This window comes from Loxodonta africana, chromosome 10 (genome assembly GCF_030014295.1).
Source record: "Loxodonta africana isolate mLoxAfr1 chromosome 10, mLoxAfr1.hap2, whole genome shotgun sequence".
NCBI classification, from domain to species: domain Eukaryota; kingdom Metazoa; phylum Chordata; class Mammalia; order Proboscidea; family Elephantidae; genus Loxodonta; species Loxodonta africana.
Window position 1 is genome coordinate 23870846 of NC_087351.1, and position 11406 is coordinate 23882251.

Sequence of the window (11406 nt, forward strand, 5' to 3'; positions counted from 1 at the left end):
AAGGACATGACTCTAGAAGGGTTAATTTATGGCTCTCTTCAAGAAGTGGATCAGGGCAGAGCACTCTCTTGCTTGGTCCAAAGGTCGCTACTGCTTGGTGGGGGTCATGAATCCCAATTATCAGGGGAAATTTGCTTTCCGCTACACAATATGGAGAACAAGTATTAAGTCCAGAACTCCAGGGATTAACTGAGGTGCTTCCAGGTGCTCTTTTGCCCCAAAATTCTTGACAATGGAAAACACTGACAGCTCAATAAACAAAGGATTCTTTCAGAACTAATATCCTATAAGAATGAAGTCTTGGTCTCCCAACCAGGTAGGGTACCCTGTCCGTGTAGGTAATGATGGAGGATAAGATGAAGCAACGGAAATTCTGTTCTCAACACAAGCCTCATGTCTATGTACAGAAATGGGGTTATGACAACTATGTTTTATGTTAATTATTTTCTTCTTACTTCCCCGCTCCCGCCACCTAATTGATACGAAGAACACTGGCGGTGGCTAATATTTTTGGTTCAGATTATTCTGCAATGGTACAGTCACTAGCTACTCATGTATAATGCTCCTTTTATTCTACTCCACATAGTATCTCTCCTGTTCTATTCGTCTCTTGAATAAAAGACAAGACTAAATATAGAGAGTAAAAGCATAGCTTCTGTTTGTCCCTCCAGATTCACTCAACCCTTTTCCACCCAAATTTATTCCTTAGGAATGAGAGCTGAATGGGCTGCATTAATAGACTTTCTTGTCTTCAGTTTTCTGGTTGGTTTGGCCAATGTGGAGTGAGGAATGATGATGAGGAAGATGGAGTCATTTATGTTTATCCCTTCTCTGCAGGATCAGAGTGGTCTGGTTGTGTTCTTCTGCAGTGTTCCTCTCCACTCAGCTCTTTATTTCTAGATTTTTACAACTAACCTCTGTTCAGAAACCCTGACAGTGTAGTGATTGAGAGCTATGGCTGCTAACCCAAAGGTTGGCAGTTGAAATTCACCAGGTACTCTGTGGAAACCCCATGGGGAAGTTCTCCTCTGTCCTATAGGGTCACTATGAGTCAGAATTGACTCGATGGCTATGGGTTTGGTTTTGTTTTGGCGTCCTCTCTCCTGGGAGTGGTAGACTCCCCCTGCTGTTACTAGCCTGGGATAGTGTCCCTGCTTTTGTTCTCCTTTACACTGCCCCAGCTTTGTAAATATCCTCATTATTAAGCTCTTCTCAAGTTATCTAATTTGAGTGTCCTGGAAATATTTTGGCTTATACATGTGTACAAAGTTTATAGTCAAAATCCCTGTTATCTTGAGTAGCAATCCTACTGCCCTGAAGTCCTTACTGAAAATATTTGTTATTCATTTCTATCAATTCACATGTATTTATAAGCACAGAAACATACTACACATGCTCTTTTGCTAATCATTGTTTCACTCAACAGTATATTTTAACTCCAATGATTCTGAAAATGCTTTATAGTGTTTTCAGAGAATTTGGGTGTATGGATGTAACATAAATATTTTATCATCAATTGGTAAATACTTCAATAGTTTCAGTTTTAAGGTCTAGTCACTGGAGTGAACTTCTATAAAGTTGAAACTGTGCAACATCACAATTACAAAAATGCAATTGTTTCAGAATGAAGTATTTGTGTATATTTTCCTACTGTTTAACAATACAGAAGTTAAGCATATTGGCTTCTAGAGATGATCAATATGCGTATAATACAACTATTCTAGATTTATTTGTCTGTTTTCAAAAATTGCTTCTAATATTTATAAAATTGCCAACAAAAAGGAGCAAAGACATTAAGCAGAAAACATTCCACTATCATTTTCCTCTTCCTCTCTAGTGACTTATTATGAGTTTTTAGATCTTTGGTTGTTTTGATCAAACCAAACAGGTCTCTAGGGGCAAAGTCCCTTGACCCCTGAGCTCCTTCTAAACTCATGTGTTTGCAGCATCTCTTGGTCACCGTCCCTTAGAGCTGTTACTTAGCTTCATTTCCTTCAATTGCAAGAGTTTTTTGACAGTTTGTTTTAAGAGAACTCAGGCAAACTTCAGACTTCATGAAGATGCTCTACTCTTTATACAGGTAAAATAGAAGGATGGAAATAAATTTAACAAAGGGAAGAATAACTGTAGAGTCACTCATGCTTCTTTTGTTGGAGTTGCTATGAACATGAATCATCTCCTAAATGGCATGAGTGGTGTCTTGAATCAGAGCAGACAGCCCTTGGGGACTGAATAGTATAGGAGAATAATTGTGAAAATCTGTACTGATATACTGGGAATTGTTAACTGACATTGACTCTTAACTAAAACAATACTGTACCTAAGGTAATGTGAAAGACACTAGAAATGCCAAATGGTTTTGTGATATTTTGGATACAGAACAGGCTATGATTAATCATTCTGGTACCGATAAACGGGCAAGACACATTGATGACACATGAAAAACAAGGATTATGGTATTTTTTTCTCTCTGTAGCTTTTCAAGACAACTCCAAAGAGATGAGGCATAAACTGATCATTTTCTGTGAAAACGGAAGCAAATTTATTAGAAAGTCTTCAAGTGGGAAGTTGGAGAAACACCTTACAGAAACCTGAATAAAAGAAAAAGACCTGGAGATCAAAAAAATCTGAAATAAATATACAAATTCCAGTGTAATGTCATTTGGAAAACTAAAAACAAAATAAAACAAAAATTTGAGCAGATCAGATTAGCTCGCCTGCTCTCTTAGGTGTTTCAGGCTTTGAGAGTTTTTGTATTAATTTTTTGTCTAAAATGTAAGTAGAATGGAGAAAGGTTTGAGGGAGGTTGAGAAATGCATTCTTTTTTTTTTTTTTTGGTGAGGGTATGTGGCTGAGAAAAAGATCCTAAGAGGAATTATAAAAGGTACTTAGTTTGTTGAGTCTTGTAAAAAGGAATGCTAAGTGATGCCTTAGCTTATTGAGTTTATGTACATAAAAAGTCATTTGAAAGGAATATTAGAATTATTTATGTTACATAATATTATAAAAAATAAAAGAAGAGATGGTCTTAAGTTCGAGGAGGCAGGATTCTACTTGGATATAAAGAAGGTTTTGTGACTAAAAGATAAAATGCAGGAGATTTGAGCTGAGAGAGGTGCTAAATTCTCAATCTTCTTAGACTGAGGAAGAAATTTCTATGAAGTGAATGGTTGAGATTAATATCCTGTTAATCTATGAGCTGCCTATTTGATGATTCTATTATTTGGAACCTCAATTACCAATACTGCCTTCATTTATAAAGGGATAATTGTGTGGAAGCCTTTCAGAGGCTTGACCAATATTATATGGATCTAAGAAAATGGATTAAACATAATAGAACACAAAGAGCTGGGCTTTGTCTGATGCATCATGGATATGTAAGTAGTTTAAGAAATGATGGGCATAATTACTTTGTTCAAGAAAACCTATTTCAACACTTACTTTTTTGAGCACTGTTAATCTATGAGAAGGTGTTTTCAGAACATAATCAGCCATGAGTTTTCCCCTGTGGGTATGTGATAACTTCCAGGTGAATAAACATCATATCCTGGTCTCCATGTAGAAACTCCTCTATGGCTATTGCTCAGGCTTGGGCACACCTTCTATGTGTCAAGTGTATTTAAATCATGATGACCTAAGCTAGGTGAGTTTCTATATCGTCTGATATACTTGGTTGTATATTTCTCTTTGTTTTGGTATAAAGCAAAAAAGACCATTGCTGTCCAATTGCTCTCGACTCAAGAGACCGTATAGGACAGAGTAAAGTGCCCCATAAATTTTCCAAGGAGTGGAAGGAGTTTTCAAACTGTCGACCTTTTGGTTACCAGCTGAACTCTTAACCACCGTGCAACCAGCTAGTACAAAAACTGTTCTTGATTCTGCCTCTTTTCTTTTTCTAGTACCCATTTTTTGGTAACTAAAGAATACTCAAGAGCCCTGGTGGTACAGTGCTTAAGAAATTGGCTGCTAACCAAAAGACTGGCAGTTCAAATCAACCAGCTGCTCCTTGGAAACTGTATGGGGTAGTTTTATTCTGTCCTATAGGGTCACTCTGAGCCAGAATTGACTTGTTGGCAATGGATTTGGTTTTTGATTAAGGAATACTCAAGCAGCCCTGGTGGCACAACAGTTAAGCACTAGGCTGCTAACCCAAAGGTTGGTGGTTCAAAACCACCTAGTGACTGCAAGGGAGAAAGAGTTGGTGATCTACTCCCTTAAAGATTATAGCCTAGAAAACCCTATGGTTCTACTCTGTCACTTAGGTCAGTATGAGTCAAAAATTGACTTGATGGCATCCAACAACAAAATCAAAGAATATTCAGTGTCATCCTAAAAGACATTTATTCCTCTTTCCTCTTTAAATTTACTTTTCTCAAACTTCTAGTTCCTATGTTGTGTATAAGAATTGAAGAGGCAAAAGGCAAATAAATTCACAGCAAAGAGTATATAATTGATAAAGACTTACTGAAAAACTCAGTCAAGAGTTTTCACACATAAAAGATACCTGCAAACATAGTACTATAATTTGTTTATAGTTACAAAATTTCTGAAGATTGAATCTAGAATCTAAAGCAAATTATATCTCCTAAACAAGCTTTCTACCACCTATTTGTGAGTTCATTGTACTGTGGTGGCAAGTGTGTTTGTATGATGCTGGAAACTATGCCACTAGTTTTTCAAATACCAGCAGGGTCACTCATGGTGGACAGGTTTCAGTGGAGCTTTCAGACTAAGACAGACTAAAAAGAAAGGCCTGATGAGCTTCTCCTGAATGTCATCCAATGAAAACTCTATGGATCACAACAAAATATTGTCCGTTATAGTACTGGAAGATGAGACCCTAGTTTGGAAAGACACTCAAATATGTCAATGATCTTGAAGATGGTGCGAGAACTGGCAACGTTCTGATGTTACACATGGGAGTCACTATGAGTTGGAGCCAACTTCAGACAACTAAAAACAACAATCTCTTCCAAAAAAACACATTGCCTTCGAGTTGATTTCCACTCACAATGATCCTGTAGGACAGAGTAGAACTGCCCCATAAGGTTTCCAAGGCTGTAATCTTTGGAAAGATTACCACAAAAGACTGCCACAACTTTCTTGTGAAAGGAGCAGGTGTGTTTGAATCCCTGATCTTTCAGTTAGCAGCTGAGCACATAGCCATCAGAGCTCCTAAACAGCCCCTTACTTAATTTAAAATAAAGACTGTCTTTTTCTTTGTCATTATATACATTATTTCCTCATTTTTTCCTTCTCTTCATTTTTTCATTGTAATTGCTTTTGTTTTTTTCTTTCTCCCCAATTCTTCTTCTCTTTCATAATCCCCTATTTTCTGTTTATGACTTTACCCAGTTTCTTCATTCTATCAGAAAATAGTTTTATAATTTCAGTCATCTTCGAGTTTCCTCTTCTCCTATTTTTGTTGAACTGTGATATTATAAATACATTATTTGGAATACCTAATCACTCTTTTAAAGGGAGCCCTCATTGCGAAGTGGTGAAGAGCTATAGCTGCTAACCAAAAGGGAACAGTTCGTATCTATCATCTGCTCCTAGGCAACTGTGTAGGGTAGTTCTACTGTGTCCTTTAGGGTCATGATGAGTCAGAGACCACTGCACAGCAATGAGGTTTTATCACTATTTTAAGGGCCCTGGTTGCACAATGGTTAAGCACTTGGCTGCTAACTGAAAGATTGGAAATTTGAAAAGATATAGTAGTCTACTTCCTTAAACACAGCCTTATCCTGTGGAGCAATTCTATCCTGTCCTATAGGGCCATTATGAATCAGAATTGACTTGATGGCAATAGGTTGGGTTTGGTTCTATCACTATTTCAAGAGCAATCTTATTTTTATATCTTGGAGGGTGCCTTTATTATGTCTGGGTCATAATTTTCATATGATTGAATACTTTAACCAAGTTTTGATGAATGTAACATTTTTGGTGTATCCCCTGTTTTTTATTCTTAGCATTATGTTAACAGCTGAGTTTATAAACAAAGATAATACACAGTTCCTTCCCTGAGGCTATGTATATATAAAACTAATTATAATGTCATGCCGTAAATACTGCATTGGGCATGAATAATATACTACAAACAGGAACACAGAAAAAGAAGTTATGGATTCTTATGGAGGGAAGTGGGAGTAGGAAAAGGCAACCTAAACTTTATTAGCATGTGTTATGGTATGAATTATGTCCCCCAAAATGTGTGTTAAGTTGGCTAGGTCATGATAGCAGTATTGTGTGATTGTCCACCATTTTGTCATCTGATGTGATTTTCTTATGTGTTGTAATTCCTACCTCTAAGATGCTAATGAGAGGATTAGAGGCAGTTATGTTAATGAGGCAGGACTCAAGCTACATGATTAGGTTGTATTTTAAATCAATCTCTTTTGAGATAAAAAATAAGAGCAGAGAGACATGGGGAAGACATGGGGACCTCATACCACGAAGAAACAAGAGCCAGGAGAATAGTACGTCCCTTGGACCCAGGGTTCCTGCACCAAGAAGCTCCCGGGCCAGGGATGATTGATGACAAAGGCGTTACCCCAGAGCCGAGAGAGAGAGAGAAAGCCTTCCCCGAGGAGTTGGCACCCTGAATTTGACTCCTAGACTGTCGGAGAATAAATTTCTTTGTCTTCAAGCCATCTGTTTGTGCTATTTTTGTTATAGCAGCACTAGATAACTAAGACATTGTGTAATTTAACTCTGTCTTGAAGAATGGATTTTCATTTCTCTTCCAGAGAGAGAAGAGCAGCAGGTGGATGTGGTAGAAGGGGAGTTAAGGAAGAAGGACAAATATATTTAAAAGCATAGAGCCTGTATAGTGTGTAGCCTTTTCAGGAAATAAACACGATTTTCTGGGTCATGTCATACAAGAAACGGAGTAGGAGAATTGTTGGAAATTAGTTCAGAGAGAATCAGGTTCCAAATGGCTTTGAATGTTCTATTAGACGCTTGCAGTCATGTGGAGGCAAAAAGGACCCGTTAAACTTTTAACACTATCTCAGATCTGATTGCATGTGGATAGATATTTGTTGGAACAGAAAAAAAGTAGGAGAGAATGGTAATGAGGCTTTGCAGTAGCCCTAATGAAGGCTGATGAGAGCAGGGACAGTGAGAGGAGAAAGGAGCAGGTACATGGCACATGCATTAAATTAAAAAAAAAGCATTGAGACACGTATCAATGATTTTAAAAAATACCAAAACATGAGTGACACTGTGCACTATACTTTCAGATTTAACACATGAACTTTTGTCTTTTGTTTAATCAGAACTTTAAATTTTTTGTATTACAAAAAAATTGTAATTCGTATTACAAATACAATGAAATCACTGTTCCTATCAAATTCCCCACTCTCCTTCCACAAAGAAAGTCACTTTTCTGAAGTTGTTGGGTATCTTTCTGTTCAACTTTGCATACATTTTCTTCCTGTCTATATATTTATAAATAATATATAAAGGCTATCAATTCTTTAGAAAATTCACAAATATTGTACATATTATTTTGTAATTTGATATTTTTCATTCAATATAAATTTTTAGATTCATCCATGATGAGAAATGTAAATCAAGTTCACTCACATTTCTTTCCAAATAATTCATTCCACTGTGTCAATAGACTATAACTTATTTATTTATTCCTTTATTGTGAACAGATAGGTTAATTCCATTACCAGATGCATTTCAGAGGAAGAATTAACTGGATTTGATGACATACATTCTTTCCCATTCTCATACTAGATCTGTGAGACATTAATCATTTGCATTTTACAGAGGAGAAAAAGGGCTGACAGATGAAATGCCTGTTACCCACCACCACCAAGTATTGGGTGGCAGGATGTGATATATTGCTTTTTAGATACTGAAGCCTATATTCATTTCGATATACCATACAGCTTCTTTGAAAATAATAAAAATAATTGCTAGATGTTGTAAGTATGAAAATAGAGATGAATTCAAAGAATGACACAGTCACACCCAAAAGTCCATCCTTAGAATCAAACTCTAGATGAGTCTAGAGTCTCTACATCCACCTTGACATTGATGATAAAATCAGTATACTGTGGTTGAAATGGTAGTCTCAAGCTGTTTACTGAGGGCCTGTTATATATTCAGCACTTTTTTTGGCACTCAGGAGATTATAAGGAAGCATGATAGATGGAATAGTTCTACAATTCATTTAGATTGCAAATGAAACACTAGAAACCGAAAACAACTTGGGTTGGAGTGGTTAAGAGTGATTTCCTGAAGGAAATGAAACTTGAATACAGACCAGATTGTGCAGACTTCCATGTTCTTAGCTGGAACTTCTTCAGAGATTTCAGTTCCTTCTGGAGAAACAAAGGTTGAGTGGAGCAGATCCAACTGGCATTTTCTGGTATAAATCCATTCAGAAGACAATTTTCTCCAAAATGGGGCATTCACTCCAATAGTTAGTGTAAAACCATATGTTTTAGCAAAGTGTATCAGGAAATCTGAGGCACATTAATTAATTGGTTGTCAAGGATATTTAATCATAGAAGCTAAACAGCAGTCATTGGTATATCAACATATGACAGTCATTAGCTATAAAAAGGGCTCATCTTTCTTGAACAATTTCTATCATCACTCTGTCACGTTTTTGTGTGTACTGAATGTTGGGGAATTCCAGGTAAACGAAAGAATGGAAGAAATTGGGAAGAGTATTGATCTTGTACATGTTCCTGGGTGGCACAAGTTGTTTGTACTTGGCTACCAATTTAAAGAACCCTGGTGGCACAGTGGTTAAGAACTTGGCTGCTAACCAAAAAGTCGCAGTTCAAATCCTTCAGGAGCTCCTTGTAACCGTACAGGGCAATTCTACTCAGTCCTATAGCGTTGCTATGAATCAGAGTTGACTCAAGAGCTAAGGGTTACTAACCTGACGGTTAACGGTTCAAACACACCCACCCGTGCCACAGAATAAAGGTCTGGTGATCTGTGTCCATAAAGATTTCTGCCAAGAAAACCCTATGGAGCAGTTCTACTGTGTAATTTATGAAGTTGCCACAAATCAGAATCAGCTCAACAGCAATGCGCTTACTAATCTTGTAGCCAGTGGACCTGGGTTGTAATTCTAGCCCTAACATTAAATTTACGATTCTGGTCAAGTTACTTAACATATTCAGGTATTTATTGTAGGGAAACTGCTCAAATGATTGTGGGAGTTTGCAAGTCTGACATTTGTAGGGCAGGTCCAAAGGCTAGAAAATCAGGTAAGACTTGATGCTATGGTTTTGAGGCAGAAATTTTTCTCTGGAAAATCTTAGTTTTCTGCTCTTAAGGCCTTCAACTCATTGGATGAGACCCCACTCACTCACATTATCAATGGTAATTGCCTTTATTCAAAGTCAAATGATAGGAGATTTTAACCACACCTACAAAATACCTTCACACAACAACAAGATTAGTGTTTCATTAAATAATTGGTATTATATCCTAGATGTTTTAGAGTGTTGTAGCTTAATGTTATACATAAGTTCTCCATGAGTCAGTGACATCTCAATGGCAAGTAACAAAAGGTAGATAAATGGACACAAGAAATTAAACGTCATCAGTGTTAAATACAAGTCAACTTGGTGTTAGAGAACAGCTTCACATGGCAGTCACCAACTTGTCTGTGTGGTAACAATTTTAGGGTCCATAATCATATGAGGTCAGATGTAATGCTAAAGTGTAGATGTTGTTGTAAGGTGCTGTGAGTTGGTTCCGACTCAGATAGAACCTATGTAAAAGAGAATGAAACCCTGCTTGATCCTGTGCCATCCTCACAATTGTTGCCATGTTTGAGCCCATTGTTGCAGCCACTGTGAACATAGGCTTTCATAATTTTGACTTTTATCCTCTATTTTATTAACATAATTCTCGTAATTTATGTTTTTTTCTATTCTCCTCTTTTAGGTAGCATTGCGGGCAAAGTCAATGGATGGAGCAAATCACTCTGTGGTGTCAGAGTTTGTGTTCTTGGGACTGTCCAATTCCTGGGAGATCCAACTTGTCCTCTTTGTGTTCTTCTCCATGCTTTATGTGGCAAGCATGATGGGGAACTCCCTTATTATGTTCACTGTGACTTTTGATCCTCACTTACACTCCCCCATGTACTTCCTGTTGGCCAATCTCTCCTTCGTTGACCTGGGTGTTTCTTCTGTCACTTCCCCCAAAATGATTTACGACCTTTTCAGAAAGCACAAACTCATCTCCTTTGGTGGCTGCATTGCTCAGATCTTCTTCATCCATGTCATTGGTGGTGTGGAGTTGGTGCTGCTGATAGCCATGGCCTTTGACAGATATGTGGCCATTTGTAAACCTCTCCACTACCTGACCATCATGAGCTCACGAACACGCATCTTCTTTTTAGTGGCAGCCTGGATGATTGGCCTTATTCACTCTGTGGCTCAACTGGCTTTTGTAGTAAATTTACCTTTCTGTGGCCCCAACGTATTGGACAGCTTTTACTGTGACCTTCCTGGACTCATCAAACTGGCCTGCACAGACACCTACAGACTGGAGTTCATTGTCATGGCCAACAATGGATTCATCTCTGTGGGTTCCTTCTTCATACTGATCATTTCCTACATCATCATCATTCTCACTGTTCAGAAACACTCTTCAGCTGGTTTATCCAAGGCTCTGTCCACACTTTCAGCTCATATTACTGTGGCAGTTTTGTTCTTTGTTCCTTTGATATTCTTCTCTACATGGCCTTCTCCTTCTACACACCTGGGTAAGTTTTTGGCCATTTTTGATGCATTTCTCACTCCTTTCCTGAATCCTATCATTTACACATTCAGGAATCATGAAATGAAGGTTGCAATGTGGAGAGTATCCAGACAGCTAGTGAGCTACAGAAAGATCTCTTAAGTGATGGACTGTATTGTGAAGAGTCCTCATTGACTACTGAAGTTCTGTTGTTGATGGTCAAACTCACAGAGAAGCATATCTTTGCCCTACATTTGGTTGATTATCTTGACACTGTTATTGAGCCTTTTGCTTCTTTCACTTGGGAATCAGTGACATCTGCTTCTAGAAAACAGAGGAGTTCCAGAGAAAGTCTTTATGAACCAAAGATTGTAATAATCCTGTGGATTAATTCCTAAGGAATAATACTCATAAAAAGTACTTAATAGCAATACAATATTAGGAAGGCTTTTTTAAAGCCTTCAGAACAGGGAGACATCTCCCTCTCTTTTCTTTTTTTTAACAGTAATCTGTATCACAGATAGAAATTCCTGGGAGTGCTTAATGGAAAATTTGCTAATAGAGAACTGAACCAAGCCTTTCTACTGCAATCTGCTGGTTGCCATGCCCCGCCCCCACTTTGAGTCTGTCAGTGCTGTGCAAGGAGGGCAGAACTTTTAAGAGCTCACACACAGGAGTTCA

At 37.7% G+C, this 11406-nt stretch overlaps 1 protein-coding gene across 1 annotated transcript; it reads left to right on the top strand.

Moving 5' to 3' along the window:
* Nucleotides 1–9874: 9874 nt before the first annotated feature.
* On the top strand, nt 9875–10887 carry LOC135232499 (olfactory receptor 4F3/4F16/4F29-like). The gene has a single exon (XM_064291875.1). The coding sequence runs from the start codon at nt 9949–9951 to the stop codon at nt 10885–10887; it is 939 nt and encodes a 312-aa protein (XP_064147945.1). The 5' UTR covers nt 9875–9948.
* Nucleotides 10888–11406: the final 519 nt, after the last annotated feature.

Coding starts and splice junctions, on each gene's coding strand:
- LOC135232499 (XM_064291875.1), top strand. CDS start 9,949: ATGGATGGAGCAAATCACTCTGTGGTGTCAGAGTTTGTGTTCTTGGGA.